Source organism: Denticeps clupeoides, chromosome 18 (genome assembly GCF_900700375.1).
Source record: "Denticeps clupeoides chromosome 18, fDenClu1.1, whole genome shotgun sequence".
Lineage (NCBI taxonomy): Eukaryota > Metazoa > Chordata > Actinopteri > Clupeiformes > Denticipitidae > Denticeps > Denticeps clupeoides.
This window is the reverse complement of record NC_041724.1, coordinates 4,407,269-4,429,523: the sequence shown is the minus strand read 5'-3', so window position 1 is coordinate 4,429,523 and position 22,255 is coordinate 4,407,269. Positions and strand designations below refer to the sequence as shown.

The following is a 22,255-nucleotide window of genomic DNA, read 5'->3' as shown; positions in this document are numbered from 1 at the left end:
ACAGACCAAAGTTGAGGTTTTCTTTTTTATTTACTGGATTTCCCTAAAACTGCATGGTTTTGTTTCCAACAGAGTTTAACACTGTGAACAAAAAAAGCCAAGCTTTTTGCACAATAATGCCACAATTTCCAAATGGCATTTAGTATAATATAAGATACATTCAGAGTGGGTTTTTTTGTTTGCTTGGTTAAAAATAAAAGTCCTTGACTGACAGACGGAAGAACAGTCTCAGCGCAGCATTTTATATTTTATTTTCTTTGGCAGCGGTCGAGGCTTCAGTGGGCATCACCCCCCTTTGTTCCAGGGGACTGGTGGGTGCACCGTTCACCGGTGTCATGGTTGGCCAGTCTGAGCCCCGTGATTCTCAGGGCAATTCCAGCCAGGGAGGAGCATCAGTCCTCCCCACCGCACAGCATTAGCAGGGTTTTGCGGTAGTCCCCAGATGTGTCACCCTGAAAGAGGAAGGAGTTATTTATATGTATGTGATTCGCCATACATATTTATGTCAATGACAACATTTTATTTGTGGAAACTGAATGACACAGCCGGCTAAAAGCGGTTCACCTGTTTACTCTCAACAGCCCAACATAAGCAGAGCAGAATTTGAATTAAGGATATTTAAAGAAAACAATGAGCATAAATTAGGTACAAAGTACCAAAACCAACTGGACCAGGTCACATTAATACAGCTATAAAGGAATAGAAACTTAATTTAGTATCTGAAGATACTGAACAAACGTTATGTACAGTACGGGCCAAAAGTTTGGATGCACCATCTCATTCAATGTGTTTTCTTTATTTTCAGGACCATTTACGTTGGTAGATTCTCACTGAAGGCATCAAAACTATGAATGAACACATGTGGAGTTCTGTACTTAACAAAAAGGTGAAATAACTGAAAACCTGTTTTATATTCTTGTTTCTTTGCTCTGATTACTGCTTTGCACACTCTTGGCATTCTCTCGATGAGCTTCAAGAGGTCGTCACCTGAAATGCTTCTCCAACAGTCTTGAAGGAGTTCCCAGAGGTGTTTAGCACTTGTTGGTCCAGCTCACCCCAAACCATCTGGACTGGGTTCAGGTCCGGTGACTGTGGAGACCAGGTCTCCACTTTTTGTTAAGTACGTAACTCCACATGTGTTCATTCATAATTTTGATGCCTTCAGTGAGAATCTACCAACGTAAATGGTCATGAAAATAAAGAAAACACATTGAATGAGAAGGTGTGTCCAAACTTTTGGGCTGTACTGTAGCAGAGAGAATGAATAAAAGAAGCTCTAGTTGCCATAGTCGCCATTACACATATTAAAACATCTAGAATTCAATGAGAATGTTTTTACTCTGTGTTTATTTGTGATTTTAAGTCCTATATATTTCGGTTGAAATTGGACTTGATTTCTGAATGACACACAATGCAAAAAAATCCCTGAAAACAGCAAAGAATTCCTACATTTCTTAGTAGAAATGACTGATAAGCCAATATAATTATCGATAAACCTGTAAAGAATATGCCATAACAAGGTGTGAACCTGCTGAGCAAAACCAGCGTTGTTTATGCACTCACAATGCGGAAGCACCTCAAAGTTTGCCAGCAAACAGATGAGATGTTAGATCTTTTGCGTGAAATACACAGCTTCACTGTGTATAGAGGGGGTAATATAGTATCACACTGTTATTGAACACTTCCTGTGACAGAGAGCCATCATGCACAACGCACACACAGGGAGGAAGTCGTGCGTGCGGGGGAAATTCCTAAACAGCTGTGCCAAATCCGTCTACCACAGGAACCTATATAGTTCTCTTTTCATCCCTCTCAGCCTCCCAAAAAAGGATGTGCGACATTACTGTAAGTGACAAAAGACGGGAAGGACCAGACTTACAACAAACGCTTCTACCTGGATGAATTCGTGGAGCGAGGCCTCGTGCGACTCTTTGAATTCTTTTCGGATGTTGAAGAGGTCGCATTCGCTGCGGGACACCATGATCCGGATCAGCGCCCGGTCATCGGTGCCAAGGCCCTGAGGAACGGCACGGTTCATCAGCACATTCCCGCCATTACCCTTATACCTGATATCAGTGGCACGATGACTGAGGGCCTTACCTTCATGGCTTTGTACAAACGGTCGGCAAAGTAAGAGGGCTGGTTCTTCACGCTCCTCACTGGAATCACATTGCAATTCATGCACAGACATTACGATCCCACAAAAATCAAAAAGAAATCAGCTTATTTTAAACCTGGTATGATGTCTACCAATGGCAAACATGGCATTTTTCACATCTCCTGACATCTCCTTCTTGATGATCAGCTCAACGTCTTTGTTGGTGCACCTGACAAACTCCTGGAACACTGGGGACGGTCAGAAGGCAAATCAGATTTGAGGCAGATCAGCAACAATTCAAGAGCCGAGAAGTTATTTTCGTCCCTCTTCTTACCTCGCCGCAAGTGGGGGAAGCTTCTTGTACAGAGGATGCTCATGAACTTCATCTCCATCTCGCTGGAGTCGTCATTGCAGGCGTCTGCAAGAGCCTAGATGAACGGGCATGGAGCAGAGCTCGAGCTTATGGCCTGGCAACCCGACGGTGAAGCACGCCAACAATATCTTCTCTTATTCTCACCTGAGCATCTTCTCTTGCTCTGTCCATGTCTGCAGGGCCTTCCTCTCGTGCTCCCTGTGAGGTTAAGGCAAAACCAGATCACCACATCATCTAAATGTCCACTTCCTTAATCCTCCAGCAAGCGTCTCCAAGGGGACTGTCCCTGTAACTACTGTTTGTAAGGTGCTCTGGATAAGGGCATCTGATAAATGCAATACATGTTGCAAATGTAAAATGTTGGAATAGCTTGTACCTGCACCAGAGAAACAAGGATCCTTAAGAAGTGTCCAGATGTGTCCGATTTGATGTCATCTTCTAGGCTCTTTTTATACACTGAATAAGTGAAAAGTGAGATTGTTGGATATTAGTATGCTGTTGCATACTAATACATTGGACTCACATTAATTCAGACTTTATGCCTAAAGCGTCATAAGAATTATACCATAAGAATCCATGGTAACACATGTTACAAACACTTTAAATGTTCTGCAAATAGTTTCATGATGCTTGGTCTTTAACTCCCTAAGTGACATATTCAGAACTTCCGTGTGCACTCAATGTGTGACTTGGTGTTCTAAATCTCTTCAAGAGCAAACATATTTTCATCAGACTGGTTTATTATTACTTAAAGTAGAATTACACTGATTAAATAACTCCAATACCCTAATAAAAACTCCTATATCACATTTGAACTGTTTCTTTTTTACTATATTCATATAACATATGCACTGATGGGCATTTTCAGATAAGAAACTGGTCCATGTCAGGATTTTTAGTTTCTGATCACAAAACCACCAGCATTTTTTTTTCTTGCTTGCTTTAAACCCTTTTTTTGAAGTACAATTAGCAGTTCATTTAAATACGGCCCCTATAATTTTCCTTTACGTAAAAATTGGTGTGTGCTCTTATGGTTTCAGCTTGATCAGTACTAATGGGTGCTGTGCTCATACCCCACCTTCTTCATATGCTGCGTTCATTTCGTGAATCTGCTGGTTGCTCCTTGTGACGAGGATCTCGATCAGAGCATGTTCATCTGTGCCAGCCCCCTTCAGCAACATTCAGGGAGACATAATGCAAGTTCTTCACAGCATGTTTTCCACGCTGCACAGTAAAATAATCTCGTGAAGTACTGCTGTGGTTTAATGTGCAGATTACACCATTGATTAGAAGTCTCTGTTTCTTCACTTTTATCAAGTTGTTTTTGGGGGAGGGGGGGTGTTAAGTATGCAAGTTCTAAAAGACTTTATCCAGCAAGACCACCAGAGTACGGGTTATCATTGCTTATTTTCCCGTCGTGATATTATTTCTACATGATGGAAAGAACATTTGTTCATTTGCACTTGATGAGCGGCAACACGGCGCCGTACCTCCATGGCCTTCTTCATCATCTTTGCATCAAACTCAGCTGGAGTCATCATCAGCCCGAGAATCAGCCGACACAGGTTCTTCGACAGCTCGGACTTGAGGTCGGCCATGAGGTTCTGCGGAGTGTCACAGCAAGACTCGCTTGTCTGTATTCAACGCCTACGCTACAATTCTGGCCTGGTAGGCATGCCGTTGTTCTCTCACCCTGCCCAAAAGCGACTTAAAAGCCTGCCTAATCTCCTGCCTCTGCGCGTTGCTCCTCTGCGCCACAATGTTGATGATGGCGTCCTCATCGGTGCCTGTTGACGGTGCAAGATAGCTTTTATGAATTTATAGCTCGGCAACAGGCAGAAAAATGCACAGTTTTCACACCGCTCACTCACCGAACCCTTTCATAGCTTTCCTCAGCGCCTGGGAGTCACTGGCAGGATCAAAATTAGCAGCGGGGAAAATGGTTCCCCTTAACTGTGGATGGAAGAAAACGGCATGCCGATTAAAAATCTTCACGTCTGGCGTGGAGTACGTAAATAAACGTAAAATGTTACTGTCTATTTTTGGGTTGTTGGGTTGTGTAGGCGGAGCATTTTAAAATGCACTTTTGTGCGTGCAGTAATTAATGGGTGTGTCCGTGTCTGGGTGAGTAATTGGGTGTGTAGGTTTATCATGGTGACATCGGGCATGGGCTGGTTTTATGATGGTGTCATCAAAATGTTGCATTAATCAACAAATGTCGTATTGTCCATAGGGCACCTCTGGGACGGAACAGAACAGACGGCAGCTAGAACTGGCTGCCAGTCAAGCCACTAATTGTCGTCACGACTGGGATTCAGATCCTATCTGCGTCCACACGAAAACAGCGCTGGGAGAGGTGTGGGCCAGAACAGGGCTGTCATTGTCAGCTGGATTCACGCAACACCCCAGCACGTGACAGGAAGGGGAAAATAATGGACCAACCGTAATTTTGGTCATAGCGCTGATCTCCCACATTTTGTATGCAATCTGCGCCGCTTCTGGGAAGAACTCTCCAGCCAAGCTGAAAGCAAGGGAGAAAGATACGTATATATATATATATATATATATATATATATATATATAGTTTTGGCATACTTTGATTGTAGTACTATAAACTGAAAAGAATTTAATCCGAAAGCCCTGTTAATAGCATATGTCATCCAGTGCACCAACACCCTTGCATCCACACCCAAAATAGCTTTATCAGGCCTATTATGCACTGAAGAGGGTGTGCCGAGCATGAGGATCGTGGAACGGTGCAGGGTGTAAGCGCTCCAGGACCAGAGCTAGCAACGTTTGTTGAACCGTAGAACATACCGATGTCTCTGCCTAGTGGTCAAATGTGATTATTGCAGCTCAAAGCCACAGGACTTACTCATCATCTCCTCCACACAGATTCAGCAGAGTGCGCTTGTACTCCCCAGATGTGTCATCCTGTTGACACACAGTCACAAACGATTGCATGAATACAGTGCATCCGGAAAGTATTCACAGCACATCATTTTCCTGCATTTTGTTATGTTACAGCCTTATCCAAAATGGATTAAATTACTTTTTTTTCCAGAATTCCCACACAACACCGCATAATGATAACGTGAAATAAGTTTACTTGAGGTTTCGACAATTAATTTTTAAAAAATAAAAAAACTAAGAAATCATATGTACATAAGTATTCGCAGCCTTTGCCATGAAGCTCTGACAGAAAGCTATCTGGAATTCACATTTCAGATAGTCAAAGCTTAATTGTAGAACTGTAGATTAAAATAGCTTCACGTCAAGGTGTAGATATCTTTAATTTGACTGAACGTATATCTAAAATGAGCCAGAAGTACATTGGAGATATCTTAAATGTTTGGCATGTCTACTTCTTCAACGTTAAAGATGACTGCGTCAATATACAGAGACATCCTGAATGAAAACCTGCTCCAGAGCGCTCTTGAACTCAGACTGAGGCGACGGTTCATGGTGATGATGATTTCTTGGACAAATCATCACCAACCCTGCATTGGAACCAATTGCAAGCTCACTCTACCCTGGAAGGGGGTACCTCTCTGTATCACTCCTTCCCAAGGTTTCTTCCTTTCTTTTTAATGGGGTGTATAGAATTCAGAGGGTAAAAGGCATTTAATCCATTCTGGATAAAGGTTGTAACAAAAAAGTGACAAAAAAGTGATGGGCTGTGAATACTTTAAAGATGCACTGTACATCGTTTGTGAATCAACCTGACTCCAACCTGAATCATGCTGTGCAGAGACTTCTCATAGCGGAGACGAAAACATTCCCTGATGTCCAGCATGTCAATCTCCGAGCGGGAGATCATGATCCGTATGAGTCTGTTGTCATCTGTGCCTAAGCCCTAGGAGGATCCCAGGATATTTACTGCAGCCATGTTATGAACAAAAACCATGCAGGGGACCAAATTATAAGAGCGACTACACTGTCTTTACCTTCATGGATTTGTAGAGACACTTGGCGAAGAACATGGGGACACTCCTGATGCACTGAACTATGCAGGGTCAAGAGAAACAATGTGGGGTGTGTATTCAGCACTTGTATTCAGTTTTATATGCAAAATCCTCTTGAGCCTTTTAACCTACCAACAGCCAGCATTAGTCTCTCAAAGTCACCCGAGAGCTCGCTCTTAATGCTCTCCTCAATGGATTTCTCTGCAATCTTCTCGTACTCGTCAAAAACTAATAAGAACAACAAATACTTTCAGTACAGTACACCATATAGATTGCAGTCACACATATGGATTGGGGGCTAGAGTTAGGCGACACTGGGGTCAAGGGTTCCCCTGAGAAATGCGGCGCCGGCATGTTAATGCTTAACCCTTCGGCACACATACCCAGCTGCAGGTGGGTGACGCTGCGGTTTCCCAGGATCATGATGAATTTGGCTTCGTCGGTGCCCCACCTCTCTTCTCCGGCTGCGTACAGCTCCTACGGGGAGAGTTCCGTCACCGGTTCAGTATCCATCCGTTTCTCCAATGTTTGTGTTTCTTTCTGTAGTTTGTCTACATTCTTTCACGTTGCACTGGTGGGGTGGTGGGCCTGGCCTCAATTTTGTTCTACTGTTGTACTAAGTATGATTGTGCAATGAAAATAAAGTCTTTAATCTTAAACTCAACAGTTTTCATGTAATGCCTTTTCTGGCCACTGGTGGTATTCTAGCGCTGTTTCCTGTTTGAATTGCTCATGTCACTGATGTTAATGGAGATATTTATGATATTTCCCTCATACTGTAAACATGCTTACCTGTGCATCCTCCACAACCAGGTCCTCACTGACAACATCATCTTCCTCTCTGGTCCCCTGGTAAACCAAACAACTTTTGATCAGTGACCCTACAAACTCCGTCTACGTAGCGAGCCAAAAACATGGGGTATGGTGAACAGGGTTCATATTAAAATCTCATAGCACAGCTCACTAACCTGGAGTAAAACAATCAGCATCTTCTTAAAGTGACCAGAGGTGTCACCAATAACGTCCCCTTCGATGTCTCTGCCGTAGGCTGTAAACATAACACACACCGTTTGTGTGATACAGGTATATATTAATTATGCAAAAGTTTTCAGAAAGTCTGTTTAGAAAACAAATATAATGCTCACCATCTTTGTATGCCTCAACCAGGCCATGGATCTGTTGGTTGGTTCTGGAGGCCAGGACCTCAATCAAGCACTTCTCATTAGTCCCAGTGCCCTTTAATAAGACACAGATCAGATTAGATGCCGAAACAGCAACCGGTATAATTTGGTTTTGCTCATTTGTAAAGTGCTGATGCTAAAAGCAGTACTGATTGTAAAGTGCCACACCTGCCCCACCCTCTCGTCTCCGTGGCCAAACTTACCGCAGCCTGTAGGCAGCATTGAGAGCACAGGCACACAAAGAAAAGAGCCAGATCAGACTCGTGCACTGGTCATTTCTATAGACTTCTGATTATCCACACAAACACATAAGTGGGGAAAATATATCACACTTGACCCATTGAAGATATTTGTCTAAATCTCTTCAAGTTCCTTGCTCTCCATGATCTGAAGAGCATGATAGTAAAGTTGCAATAGTTTGCATGCTCATTACCCTCATAATATCCATGCACAAGCTAATGCATTTTTGCCTTGAAAATGAGTATCAAAATTCACTGCATTTATACAACATTTATGTGCATCAACAGACGTTGGATCTCACAACACTGTCATATTGACATTGCATGATGTTGCATAGCTGCATACCTCTCTCTTTTTATTAACTGCGGAAGGAATAGAAGATGGTGGATTTGGATTGTGCAAAACTGTTGTATAAAGGCAGAAGGAACACCAGAGGACACGTGAGAATGACACCCACAGCACTCACCTTCTGCTCAGCAATGTTGTTCTCAGCATCAGGTGTTACAATTATTTCATAAAGTTTTTTTTTTTTTTACCTTAATGGCATCCTTGATTTCTTTAGCATCATGGTAAGCTGGAGGCCTCATCAAACTGACAATCAGACGCTCGAACTTCCCGGTCAGTTCATATTTCAGGTCGTCAATAAGGTCCTGAGGGAGATATTTCACGGAGGGGCCGTTTTCTTTTTTTTTTATGTCTTTATGGTACAGTAGCATGCATGACTGATGAAATACCTTTCCGTAGAGAGATTTGTATGCAGAGCGGATCTCTTGCCTTTGTGCATTGCTTCTTGAGGTGATGAGATCCAGAATCGCCTCCTTGTTGCTGCCTGTGGAGCACGGAGACCTTATTAATTAATAACAGAGTGGATTCACATTTTTACTGATGCAAAGACCAAAAGCACCATCCCCACACGCTGCTCCCCGGGCACCTGTCATGGCTGCCCACTGCTCACCAAGGGTGATGGTTAAAAGCAGAGGACACATTTCGCCATGTCACCGTGTGCTGTGCTTGCTGTGTTTCACTATGACAATCACTTCACTTTCTTTCATTTTTCACTTACTTTTTTATTAAAAAGAGAACCTGTGTTTTACTGGACCTTTAGCTTTGACTCATGCATAAAGTCTGTGGATGATTATTGTCATTTTTTCCAGCCTGTGCAGACAGTCCCCAGGTTTTCTACAGAACGTCTAGTCAAATATTATTTTCCCCACTTGCATGCCATTCAGCAAAGGACAGAAAAATTAATTTAAGCATAGTGTTGTCCAATATCACAAGTATGTCGGCATAGTTAGTTTGAAACTATTCCTCTGTGCAACTCCTTTGTTACTGTTACTCACCAAAGCCTTTCATGGCATTGTACAGCGTCTCAGCATCGCTGTTGGCATCAAAGTCAGGGAAATGGCTGATCGTGCCTCGGAAACCCTGAAAAACATTGGTATTTTTGATATGGCTTTATCCTTATCGTGTTGCAATAATTTTATTAACCTAAGATCATTGATTGACCTCCAATTACAATTCAAAACCACAGTACCAGTCACACATTTCCAGGAAGGTTAGAAAATCCTTTTCACTGTATTTTTCAGAAATAACCTCACATAGTACCTCACAACTGTTTGTTCTCCAGTGTAAAACCGGTCTGGATGAAGAAATGAGCAGGTTGAAACAGAAGCAGGTGGATCTGTGCAAGTATTAAATATCCACTGGGTGGGTCTTGTTAAGTGGCCCGTTCTTTAGAGCTGGAAGCGTGGAGGGGCTGGGGGAGACCTTGAGTGCGGCCATGCCGAGAAATGACAGGCTGACAGCTGACACCTGTCCCAGTCGGCAGCTGCCCTGGTCTGTGTGTGTGTGTGTGTGTGTGTACACGAGAGAGAGAGTGAAAGAATGACTGAAGCAGTGTCGGTTTACACTGCAGAGGTATCTCTGTGCGCCTCCATCACCGCAGTGTTCTCCGCCCGTACCGTACCTCCGTCTGGACAAAATCTCCTTCCCCTCTTCTCGCCAGACCCTCGGACTGACTGTCTTACTGCATGAAGGCACCCAGCCAAAAAGGCCACGTCGACCCACTGCGCACGCTCAGCGAGTTTGCCGAAGACTCCATCACTCAGGAGGACAGCTGCGTGGCTGAATGGTGGCCACGGCAACGGACCCTCCAAATAAACACATATTTACACACACAGACACTCAGAGCCTTTCACAGAGGAATAGGCCACGGGCTTCTTGATACCCTACACTGTGCCGTGAGACAATAGCCAGACAATAGCACCCACAATGACCCCACGGCCAATCATCGACTCTCCGCCCACTAGTGTTCGGTATGCACTGGCTTTCAATAATTTATAACATTTGTAGCGTCCCGCATATCCTGCCATTTGTAAAGTGTTGCTGGGCAAATTCTCACCTTGACCATCTTTGCTTGCTTGATTGTAGGAAGGGTGCACTCGATCTTGAGTAACAAACTGAGGGGACACTGCTGATGACAAAAAAATTATATTATAACATTATCAATGGGTAATAAAATGGCTGATACAAAGTAATCGGTCTTTTTGTTTCATTTCTGCATGACTAAATAATTCCCACACCAAAATAAGGCCACAGATAGAAAATGTGATTAGAAAACTCTATAAACCGGCGCCAACCCGTTCAAAAAGGCGTGAAAAAGACCCAGACACAGTCCTCCCCACCTAGGGTGCACAATACATCCTTTCATTCCAACATGCCACGTTTATTTCTATCGCACCCTGTATCACCATCGCCACAAAATAAATCCAGGACCAAACTCCTACACTCTGATACTAAATCAAATCGGTCATTGTGTTACATACCATTCATACCTAAATGTACCCATCTGTCTAATTAAATGAAGGGCATGAATAAGAGGGGGGGGGGTGTAACAGACTATGCACGAAAGAGAATTGTTTAAGGTAAAAATGTATGCCTTGCCCATACCTCACTGCCACACCCTGTACTGACCCCACCACAGTCCTTCTTATAGTTGGCCTGACCACTTATCACTCACTCACATTTTAGGTTTGCACAATTGACAATAATAACCGCTTTGTGTTTAGACCACTCTGAATAAAATATGCTGTACTTGCTTATTTGCATGCAATTTAAATGACCAGAGACATGACAACTTTTTCCTTTTAGAGAACCCTCTGGGACCGTTAGATTCTCAGCTGCCACGTGACCCAGCTGTCCAAAAAAGGTAAAACAAAAAAATTGTTCTGTAAAAAAGGTATGAATCCCATTATGACGTCCGCTCACCTTTTCGATAAGATCTCCCCAGTCGGCTGCGGCTGGACGTGCTGCTGGCGCCGAGAAAATCCCGCGGATCAGCTGTTCCGCGCGATGACGTCACGCCGTGAGCCCCACCCCCCGTGTCCCGGTGCCGCACTGACGCCGCAAGCGCGACACGTCGCCTGGAGGTGGCGCTCTTTTCTCCTGCTGCGCCTCCTGCGGTGTCCGTGACGTCGTTTTAAGCATGGAGCCGTCCAGGCCCCAGACCTGCCATGATAAAACCACCTGGAATGGATTCAGAGACTCCGGATTCAAAGAGTTTATTCGCAGTGACTGTAACCCTGACTGCTCCAACAGACTGTGCGTATAGTTTCATTAAAAAGGATCAATTAATGCTGTTATAAAGCTTGTCGTGTACTTTATTCAACTGTCCTACCTCATTCTATTTGTCTTTAGACGCATGTGCAATAACTACTTGTAATAACGGTTTAAGTGCAATAACTGTGGGTGCTCACTCAGGGTGATGGTTAAAAGCAGAGGACAAATTTCACCGTGTCTCTGTGTGCTGTGCTGCAATGACATTCACTTCACTTAAAATTGTAAATATCACTAGACTGTATTTTTATTTAATTGTACTTTTTTCATTTATCTTTCCTGATCCCTAGTGGAAATGTGTATTATCTCTCTGTACTTGACCAGTGACAATAAGAGCATCTATCTATCAATCTAATGCTACGTACAAAACATTTGTTTGAATAATGCACTGTAGAAATACGGATGCATGCTGCACGTAATTCATATCTAAACACACAAGTCAGAAGTTCCTGAAAGTGCCTGCTGGTCTGCACACCTCCTGCTTGCTGGGTGGCATGGCTGTCGGTAATGCCGCTATTTCTGTCCACGCCGAGTTATTCTGGTGAGGGGGTGAGGAATGTAGAATCTGAGAGGTGTGTGTGTGTGTGTGTGTGTCACAGAGAAAGTTCAAACATGACTGAGCTCTACAGCCAGCGATCACAAACTCCACAAATGGAAGTCTGTGCTTCCCAAGTGACTCAGCCTAGCACTGTGATCACACTCCACCGGGAATCCCAGGAAATCATTCCTGCTGTCCAATTTAGGAAAACATACAACATACATTTAAATTGTCACCAAATCACAGAATTATTTAATGTGCGAAAAGGCACGGTCATACCATTGCAATAACTGGATTCATTTACATTTACATTTACATTTATGGCATTTTTCAGACGCCCTTATCCAGAGCGACTTACAATCAGTAGTTACAGGGACAGTCCCCCTGGAGCAACTTAGGGTTAAGTGTCTTGCTCAGGGACACAATGGTATTAAGTGGGGTTTGAACCTGTGACTCTGTAGTCTTCTGGTTCATAGGCAAGTGTGTTACCCACTAGGCTACTACCATCCCGTACAAATGTTGGCCAGACATTTACATTTACAGCATTTATCAGACGCCCTTATCCAGAGCGACTTACAATCAGTAGTTACAGGGACAGTCTCCCCCTGGAGCAGCTTCAGGTTAAGTGTCTTGCTCAGGGACACAATGGTAGTAAGTGGGATTCGAACCCGGGTCTTCTGGTTCACAGGCGAGTGTGTTACCCACTAGGCTACGACCACCCTTGATTCATATGTTTTATGCAAATAACTGCATACATTATATACATTTTGTATATATACACGTCCAGCCACACGTCCATCTCGCTGCGGACGCACCCTACCGTCCACAGTGAGCACTGCGCTGTCTCTATCAAAAGCTCCCTTTGTTGAACCAAAAAAAAAAAAATCCTTTTCCCTTTGCCAAATATACAACTGAAACAAATGATAAAATTCCATGCATATTTTCTTTTGACCAACTATGAATTGTGACTGTTTACAGTTTGTGACGGCACAGCAGTTTTTGCAATCAAATCAGATTTTTCTCCATGCTCCCGTTGCCTTGCTGCACTGCCCACATTTTTGGCTCAGAGAAACATGCTGGGAGAAAGGACACTTTGTCGGTCATTCCACTGAGTGGGAGGGTCAAACAGGCCAATCTTATGACTATATATTGTAGTAAAATCACTTTGCCTCATCAGAGCTCAGATTCATTCACATTGTCCAGCACCAAGGAAATAATCAAAATGATTTCCATCTGTGAAGTGCATGGTGAGGTAAGAATTTTTTTTCAAGCAAATCCACATGTTTGGAATACATGCATGTTTTTGTGCACAAAAGTACATTGAAGAATATTTTTTTTAACACAGAAATGAATCTTAAAGTAATTTTGGACATTTTAAGAGGATGCATTTACTAAAATATTTTAATCATTTTCTTTCCACTCTATGAAAGACTTGCTGCAGGTCTGTGATGATGTGATAGGGAATCTTTCATAAAATAAAATGAGCAGCAAGAATATCCCTTGATCAGAGACCGGAGAATTTCTAACAAAGAACCAGTGTGGTTCCTCTTGGGCCCAAACCCTGAAAGCTGCTTTGTCTTTTGCTCCTCCTCATTATCTTCTCGATCTTGATGGAGACCTCTGTCCAGCCTGTAAAACTGAGATGGGGATATTACAACACCTCCTGCTCTTCATCTTATCTGACACAAACCATGGTTTATTATTCACTATCTGGATGGAAAACCAGCTGATTTATCACATATTCAGCATTATTGTGGATTTTCTGTATCCTTGGGTTGCCCTATCTAAACTTCAGGACATCTGCAAAGTCATACATCATACAGTAGGTGTGCTTGAAAGGTTTCCCACAGCTATATCTAATTTTAGCTTTTATCTTGAGAGATTAGTTGAGTTAGGCCTAACTTGGTCTGATTCAGTTCACATTTATACCAAATTGTGAGAGCAGCTTTGCATCTTTTGAATGAAATATTTGAATCAAATGTGAATGTGAATTTGCATTTTTGTCTTATTTTGTGTGTTTTAGTGGAAGAGTAAAAAAGATAATGGCAGGATCTAATCCCTGCCCATTGAGTTTAAGGATATAGAGGATGATGCTCTCTAGTGGATATTGTAAGTATTCTGATCACATTAAGTCCTTGTGGACACTGATAGACTGTTAATGTACACACAGTTTTCTGGTTGGTGTGAGTGTAACACGCATGACAAAAGTCATGAGCAAATTTATATCAGGTAAGTTGATAAACGTATTTGCACACTGGGCTTAAAAGAAACATGCAAGTGAGTAATGAACAAATCTAATTTTCTCCTCAAAGGAAACTGCTCTGCTTCTGAAACCACTGAGAACAAGGTAGACGCGTGTTCTAAATAAACTGTTGTTTTTTATGTTATGTATTTTATTCTTTTTCACATAGCTTAATTTAGTTTTGTGTTTTACAATGAACAATAAGTGACATTAATTCATGTAATAATGATAGGACAACATAATTTGTTAGCTAAGAATAGCTAACAAATGTCCTTCCCTGTATTTCCTTTGCCTTTAAAATCCGTGTGCAGTAAAAGATCTGGATCTAAGGCAGCCTAAGTCAAACTTAACTGAATGCTGTTCTCATAGCCATGAAAATAGACGTTTCATACTTTTGTTGCATTACATGGTAGACCTAGAACAGAGCCTTGGGGGATGCCACACGAAATAGATGTGTGCATCACAAATAGGAAACAACCCAAATTTAATCCAGATGTGGACAGTTGATTAAATCTCTGTCCCTTTCCTTCTAGGTCATTAAAGATGTCATGTCATGAGTTTTGCTCCTTCCTCTATGGGCTGTCGCGCAGAAAGCCAGTGGAGCCAGAGGGAGAGGTGTCTTCATTCAGACGCTGCCTCACCACCCTGGACCTCGTGGCACTGGGTGTGGGCAGTACACTGGGGGCTGGAGTCTACGTGCTGTCGGGCGAGGTGGCCAGGACTCTGTCTGGACCCAGCATCATCGTTTCGTTCTTCATCGCTGCCACGGCGTCCATCTTTGCTGGCCTTTGCTATGCGGAATTTGGGTCAAGGGTTCCAAAGACAGGCTCAGCATATCTCTACAGCTATGTGACAGTTGGGGAGGTGTGGGCTTTCATCACCGGATGGAACGTGCTGCTCTCCTACGTCATAGGCCAGAATTATAAACACTCTTGCTTTTTACCCACATCCGACATATGAATTAGCAAATTGTGAAATGTATTGACATGAACAAAAATGTTTTGTCATTTTTTTGTCCAATTTTTTTTTTTCATGTCATCAGGTGCATCAAGTGTAGCCACGGCTTGGAGTGGCACTTTTGATGACCTTGTGGGAAACGCTATGGCAAAATATCTCAGCAAGCATGCTGCCATGGGGCTACCTGGGCTGGCGGCCTACCCAGATTTTTTTGCATTCGGCCTCATCATGATTCTAACTGGTAATTTTTGGTTTACTTAAAGTTTTACAAATCAGTTTCCAATTGAATATCAAGTACAAAACACTCAAAAAAAATTATTGTAGGTCTTCTTGCATTTGGTGTGAAAGAGTCAACAACAGTGAATAAGGTTTTTACCACCATCAATATATTGGTACTCCTGTTTGTCATAATTACTGGATTCATCAAAGGAAACCTTGACAACTGGTTCATCACAGAAGAGACACTTGAGAACGCCACAGCTCAGCTTAAGTATGTGCATAATTAATCGAAATAAAAAAAAAAATTACCTAATGATTGAAACGAAACAGATGTTGCTTTAAATATTGATTTAGTCTCTGCTTTCTCAGAAATCTGACTTTCACGGGCAATATTACAAGTGCATTTGGAAAAGGAGGGTTTTTCCCATACGGTTTTGAAGGAACTTTAGCGGGAGCTGCAACATGTTTCTATGCTTTTGTGGGTTTTGATTGTATTGCAACAACAGGTAACATTGCTTCAAAATTTTACAATCCAAAAACTGCTGTTATCTGTATTGCACTGCAAAGATCTGAAAACTTTCTCTCCACTTACAGGTGAGGAGGTGAAAAACCCCCAGAGATCCATCCCCATGGCCATTGTGGCAGCCCTATTCATATGCTTCCTGGCTTACTTTGGGGTGTCAGCGGCCCTGACGCTTCTAATGCCGTATTACCTGCTCAACATCCACAGCCCACTGCCGGTGGCCTTCAGCTACATCGGCTGGTCTGCAGCCAAGTATGCTGTGGCCGTGGGGTCTCTCTGTGCACTGACGGCTAGGTAAGGAGATTAAAATGCATTAAAATGCATAATTATTATGATGGCATTGTGACAACTTTTATTTGCAGAAAAAAAAAACAATCAAGGAAGTTTAAAGTCTGTAAACAAGACTGGACAGAAAACAATGAGTTGTTTTCTCCAGTAGAGGGCACAGGAATGCAGCCTACAATGGGAATTTGTAATTGTGCAAAAAACATTCAATGAATTAATACCATTTCTAAAAAATGAAAGGAAATATGATATTAATTGACAGTTGTTTTTGTTTTGTCCATATAGCCTTTTGGGCGCCATGTTTCCTATGCCCCGTGTCCTGTTTGCCATGGCCCGAGATGGCCTGATGTTTAAGCCTCTGGTTATAGTCAGCTCTCGTCACAGTCCTGTTGTGGCCACTCTCGCTTCTGGCACTGTTGCCGGTGGGTGTCTCCTCTGGTCATCCTCCTCTGGTCAGCACTGGATTACCCTAGGATGTTCAAAGAGATTTATCCAGGAAATATGGCGTGTAGAGGTTATAGCAGTCCAGGTTTTTATTTCCACATGTCCCTTTATTCCTGCACCCACCAGCTGACGTGTTGCATATTTCCACTGTGGCCTGTATCTCCTTTTTTTCCTGCAGCAATAATGGCCCTTTTATTCGACCTGAAAGCACTGGTCGATATGATGTCTATCGGAACCCTCTTCGCCTACACGCTCGTGGCCCTGTGCATTCTGATACTTCGGTCGGTATTCCATCTGATTATGCTGCAGCCCACACACATGCACAGAGTTCTGTATAAATGGAACGACACTGACTTTCAATTTTTTACAAATCCATCCACCCCCCCAGGTACCAAGGGAGTACGTCAGATGAGCAAAATTTGCACTTCCATACCCGCTCCAAATTTGGATTCCTGAAACCCCCGTCCTACCCAACGAAGGAAACACAAAAAACTGTTGCAATCTGCACTGCATTTGCCGGTAAGCAGGGGAAAAAACGGAAAATTGTGCGTTAGTGACTGATTTGAGAACGAAATTCAATAACAGCTGCTTTCCTCCAGTCGTCCTGGTTCTGGTCCTGTGCCTGCTCTTGTCGAAAGCCATTCATTTCCTGGTGCAGAGGAGAATTTGGAGTATCCTGTGCGTGTCGGTCATCCTCCTGCTGCTGCTGCTTACAGTCCTCATCGTCTGGAGGCAGCCGCAGAACCCCTGGAAGGCCCCCTTCATGGTGAGGGAGGCCACATTATAGGTTGATTAACCCCTTAACACCCACTCCATGTGTTTGTTGCAGTAAGATAATTGTGCATAATAAAGTTTTTGAACCCTGCGATTCCAAAGTAGGTTCATTATTTCTCAATAACATTATAATGTGTGAGCAAGTGTGTGCACCTTTGAATGGTTGTGGTGTTTAAGGAAATGATCTCTGTGTGCACAGGTCCCTTTTCTGCCTTTGCTTCCAGTGGTGAGCACTTTCATCAACATCTACCTTATGGTTCAACTGGGGCGAGACACCTGGATACGCTATGCAGTCTGGATGGCTGTTGGTGAGTTCATTCCTACACCGGGAATCTGGAAAGTGAAAGTAACCAAGTTACCAATGTCGAGTCACCTGTTTTTTCCCCCTTTAACTAGGTCTTCTCATATACTTCGGTTATGGGGTCCGTCACAGCGTCCAGAAGCAAAGGCTGCTGGCCAGTCAGGGCAAAACCGAAAACTTAGAACCCAAAGGTGAAAATGGGGGAGCCAACGCTGAGAAAGAAGGAGCATCAGGCAGATAGCCCCAAATTCATACTGTGTAATGATCCAGCAAGTAATGTTGTTGATTGCAAGTTTTTAATTAATTTAATTTTAATTAGCCATAACTGAATGAATACGTCCAATTAAACATTGTAATGTTGAAATACCATGTGGTATTTCAGTTTTTCTTTGTTAATAAATCTGCAAAAATGTCAACATTTCTATGTTTTTTTGTCAATATGGGGTGCTATGAGTACATTATTGAGGAAAATAATTACTAATAATTTTAGCAAATGGCTACAATATAACAAAGAGCACAATGTTATAGCAGAAATGTATTAATTTTTAGTTTTTAATTAAATAAAAACTGTCTCATAATGCTGGATGGAGTGTACGACTGCCACTGAACAAGGCATAAGATTAATAAATCATATTAATTTATATTGTAGTTGTTTAGTTTATTGTTTATTGTTGCAATGTTGTTCATTTTTTACTCTTAAAAATAAAGCTAAACCAAACCCTTTAGCATTGCATCTAATGATTAAATCCAATTCCACAGATTTTTCTGTATTTAATTACGTATCAAGAAAAACACACAAAAGAGTTTATTTTTAACTAACTAGCTTGTATTCATTTTTGCAACCAGTATGATCTAGAATTGCCCCACTGCACATTGAGGTTAATATGTTGTATTTGAATGCTAAGTACTTTTACCAGCGTTTTGACTCTTTTGTCATTGACTCTCTGCGTTAGAAAGATGCATTTGCATCTAGAGAGAATCACCAGTCGGCTTTGAAAAGATGAACACCCACTGTTTTACGGCCACTTCCAATACCACTTTCCCACCTAAATAAATAAGCACTTCTATTAGGTTGGAAGGTCCCGCCCCTCTAGGCTCTGATTGGCTGGGGGATTGGCAGTCTGATTTAACTGGATGACTTCAAAAGGCTCTAAATGTGTGAATGAGTCTACTTTCTCTGTTTTTAACCCCTTGTACTTTTGAGTGATGCCTTGAAACAGCCAGTCAGCTCATTTTTCCAGCTAAATCAACAGGCTTTGCTGTTACAACAGGAAGGCCCTCCCGCCTCGGGCCACGATTGGCTGTCTGATCTTTGAAGGGGCCCATTGAGCTTCAGGTTGGGCCAGAGGAATTTGGGGTATTGATGCCAGTCCCTCGCAGAAGGCCAAGCACTGGTCTGCTCCGCTCGCCACACTCAACACTTTATTAAAATTAATCTCCTTTGTTGGCTGCACGGTCACTCGTCATGGAGTGGAAGGTGGTGCCGGCTGCCCTGGTTCTCGCTCTGCTCGTTGCCGAGTTTGGTAAGTTTTTTTTTTTTCCTTTTTCTGTTTTTTTAATATGCATGGACTTAAGTTTAATTTAAGTTTATTTATGCTCCTTTGTTCTAAAGGAACTTGCCAGAAACCAGACAAAGGCTCAAAAGATCCAGAAGGTACCGCCAAAGGAAAGACCAAGCCTGTGGAGGGGCCAGGAAAGAAGGCGAAGACCCCCACAACAAAACCAAAAGCGAAAACCTCGACAGCAGCTCCACAGATAACGCAGCCACACCTGACTCAGGTCATAGACAAAGTGAAGTTCCTCAAGGTGGGGGACACGCTGACCGTGCCGGCAGGGGAGCCGCTGGAGCTGCGGTGTAAAGGGAATCCCGTTCAGTGGGGAGTCCCCTACTACCTGGAGGAGGAGAACGACGACAGGCTCAAGTAAGTCAAGTAAGGGCCAGTTGTGGCCTAGTGGGTTGTGGGTTTGAATCCCAACCTCCCAAGGAACCACTGAGGTGAGGTGCCACTGAGCAAGGTACCGTCCCCGCACACTGCTCCCCAGGCGCCCACTGCTCCCCAAGGGCGATGGTTAAATGCAGAGGACATTTACATTACATTTACATTTACAGCATTTATCAGACGCCCTTATCCAGAGCGACTTACAATCAGTAGTTACAGGGTCAGTCTCCCTGGAGCAACTTAGTGTTAAGTGTCTTGCTCAGGGACACAATGGTAGTAAGAGGGATTTAAACCTGGGTCTTCTGGTTCACAGGCGAGCGTCTTAACCACTAGGCTACTACCACCACACACTTCGTTGTGTCACCACGTGCTGTGCTGCAGTGTATCACAATGGCAATCACTTCACTTTCACTTCCAAGTCTTACAAAAGGTCCCAATACATCCTTTTGCACTAAGAGAATCGTTGCCATGGAAAATGTGCTTGACACCTCCATGCTTGGAATGCGCAAAAAAAGTCAAGCAAATGAATGAGCATGTGTAATCTCAACGATGTCGGTTATTCTGACAGTCCTGTTTAATTTCTGCATGAAAATCATGCACGCACACACACACACACACACACACACACACACTGTTCAACAATGAACAGTAATCAGATGCCTGATGAGGACCTTTTATGCACATCCTTTCCACACGAGGTCAAAATGTGTTGCCATGTCAGATTTTCATCTGGATTCTTCTGTGTCAAGGCCATCAGTCACTTCATTCCTCATCATAATGACGCCTTTTTATGATGTTTATGAAAGCAGGACCTTTTAATGACAGCCGGAGAATTGCATATTAACAGATCACTGCTCAGTCTACAGGCGAAAAGTGTTAAAAGGCTTCTGTGAAAAACCAGAGGGGGGTGCTAGACCAGAAAGGAATTCTTTTACATTTGCGGCATTTATCAGACGCCCTTATCCAGAGCGACTTACAGTCAGTAGTTACAGGGACAGTCCCCCCCTGGAGACACTCAGGGTTAAGTGTCTTGCTCAGGGACACACTGGTACCTGTGACTTTGTGGTTTTCTGGTTCACAGGCGAGCATGTTACCCGCTATACTCTGTCCACATTCGTCTACAACCCGGATTGCCGCTGTTTTACAGGACGATTCAGCGTATTCGCTATGGTACTCTGATCCTGGCCAACACCACAGGCGCCGACACCGGCGAGTTCACCTGCTACCCCATGTACTGCGAGGACAGCGAGTGCAGGAAGGAATATGACAAAGCTGTACAAGTCTTCATCTTTTTCTCCGGTAAGAAAGTCAATAAAAAGCCTTTAATTCACGGTAAACTTGTGATGCGCCGGAAATCAACCAGTTCCAGACACGATCACGTGACCTACACGCGCCTTGCAGATCCACGGGAGCTGTTTGTCCCGTCGTCAGAGTACTATGAAGTGATCCACCTCCGCACCAACAGGCCCACCGTCCTGCCCTGCCAGGTGACCTCCCCTCTGGCTCAGGTTACCCTGCACCGGGAGTTCCCGCCGGGGCAGGTGAGCGTGGACGGAACGGAGATCTCGTTTGATGTCAAGCGCGGCTTCACCATCCACCGGCCGAAGGAGCACCACGCCGGCTCCCTGTACTGCATTGCCAGCCTGGGAAGGCTCAGACAGAGCTCGGTGAAGTACATGCTCATCTACGTCAACTGTACGGGCAGATTATCGATCTCGTATACAATCACATGAAGCATCAGGGAGGGGATTTGGTGATTTTTTTATTTTTTTTTTTAGACCCCGCAGCCCCGCCGTCCCCGGTGATAAAGGCCTCGTCTAGTTCGGTGCATATAGGAGAAAATCTGCAGGTCACCTGCTCGGTGGCGGGGGAGCAGGGCGTGCTTGTAGATTTCACCTGGGAGTACCCAGGACAGGAGGTGACGCGCCGAAATCCCCCCGGAACATTCACAGGCTGATGTTACCACGTCGCACTCATCTCTTTACCCCGGTTCCTCCTCTCAGATCGGCCGGCCGCTTTACACTCAGCGCAGCGTCGCCCCGGCTCCCGGCAACGGGGCCCAGCAGCAGTCCCAGGCGGTGCTGCTGGTGGACGAGGTCCGAGACGTTGACCAGGGCACTTACACCTGCACCGCCCAGAACCTGGAGGGCTCGCGTTCCGCCTCCACCACCGTCAAGGTGCTGCCGGCCCGCCCCGTGGCCAAGCCCAACAAGCTATTGAGCGCCATCTAGCCCGGCCTTCCAGTTGCGAGTAGTTGCAGAAGGTAGAAACATACGGATGTATAGTGACCTGTAGAGAAGTTTAGTGTGACATGAACAGTGTCCCATGATCATTTTTTTTATGTTGCCATATTTAATATTGTTTAAATAAACATTTTATATAAAAAACGTGTTGAGTGTACATTTTATTAGTCATGCACATTCTGGAAGTTGCAGGACTGGTGAACGTTTTGGAATTGTGTGATAACAGAAAGCAGTTGTCATTCTTGTGTTCTAAATGCTAAACTTTTTTTAAAAAATTCAAAAAGAAAAATCCAATATAAGGCGACTCACAGTACTCA

General features: G+C 43.6%; 3 protein-coding genes across 14 annotated transcripts; 2 read left to right on the top strand and 1 right to left on the bottom strand.

Annotated features, from left to right (window-relative positions):
* Window positions 1-6: 6 nt before the first annotated feature.
* On the bottom strand, window positions 7-11,259 carry anxa6 (annexin A6). Of its 3 annotated transcripts, none has more exons than XM_028959604.1 (25): window positions 11,125-11,259; window positions 10,259-10,330; window positions 9,198-9,282; window positions 8,592-8,686; window positions 8,394-8,507; window positions 7,582-7,672; window positions 7,405-7,484; window positions 7,229-7,285; window positions 6,820-6,913; window positions 6,569-6,664; window positions 6,419-6,477; window positions 6,205-6,327; window positions 5,347-5,405; window positions 4,914-4,992; window positions 4,343-4,424; window positions 4,164-4,258; window positions 3,962-4,075; window positions 3,550-3,640; window positions 2,848-2,927; window positions 2,616-2,669; window positions 2,433-2,526; window positions 2,251-2,346; window positions 2,101-2,159; window positions 1,880-2,017; window positions 7-452 (listed from the first exon to the last, which is right to left on the bottom strand). In XM_028959604.1, the coding sequence occupies exons 2-25, from the start codon at window positions 10,265-10,267 to the stop codon at window positions 393-395; spliced, it is 2,004 nt and encodes a 667-aa protein (XP_028815437.1). In that variant the 5' UTR covers window positions 10,268-10,330; window positions 11,125-11,259; the 3' UTR covers window positions 7-392. The 3 variants fall into 3 exon arrangements, with proteins under 3 accessions (XP_028815437.1, XP_028815440.1, XP_028815438.1); XM_028959607.1 differs by having other exon boundaries at window positions 1,895-2,017; XM_028959605.1 differs by having other exon boundaries at window positions 10,259-10,327; window positions 11,125-11,225.
* Window positions 11,260-13,080: 1,821 nt separating this feature from the next.
* On the top strand, window positions 13,081-18,171 carry LOC114767824 (cationic amino acid transporter 2). Of its 10 annotated transcripts, none has more exons than XM_028959620.1 (15): window positions 13,083-13,262; window positions 13,441-13,832; window positions 14,034-14,119; window positions 14,323-14,357; window positions 14,786-15,165; window positions 15,295-15,450; window positions 15,534-15,699; window positions 15,798-15,934; window positions 16,023-16,245; window positions 16,522-16,658; window positions 16,859-16,961; window positions 17,069-17,199; window positions 17,280-17,446; window positions 17,654-17,762; window positions 17,851-18,171. In XM_028959620.1, exons 5-15 carry the CDS (start codon window positions 14,796-14,798, stop codon window positions 17,994-17,996), a joined length of 1,845 nt encoding a protein of 614 aa, XP_028815453.1. In that variant the 5' UTR covers window positions 13,083-13,262; window positions 13,441-13,832; window positions 14,034-14,119; window positions 14,323-14,357; window positions 14,786-14,795; the 3' UTR covers window positions 17,997-18,171. The 10 variants fall into 10 exon arrangements, with proteins under 10 accessions (XP_028815456.1, XP_028815453.1, XP_028815452.1 ...); XM_028959619.1 differs by having other exon boundaries at window positions 13,441-13,836; XM_028959622.1 differs by lacking the exons at window positions 13,441-13,832; window positions 14,034-14,119 and adding an exon at window positions 14,181-14,239 and having other exon boundaries at window positions 13,083-13,257.
* An 852-nt stretch (window positions 18,172-19,023) lies between these two features.
* Window positions 19,024-21,998, top strand: LOC114767843 (platelet-derived growth factor receptor-like protein). Its single transcript, XM_028959657.1, has 6 exons — window positions 19,024-19,278; window positions 19,368-19,677; window positions 20,843-20,994; window positions 21,097-21,390; window positions 21,474-21,613; window positions 21,699-21,998. Exons 1-6 carry the CDS (start codon window positions 19,221-19,223, stop codon window positions 21,924-21,926), a joined length of 1,182 nt encoding a protein of 393 aa, XP_028815490.1. The 5' UTR covers window positions 19,024-19,220; the 3' UTR covers window positions 21,927-21,998.
* Window positions 21,999-22,255: the final 257 nt, after the last annotated feature.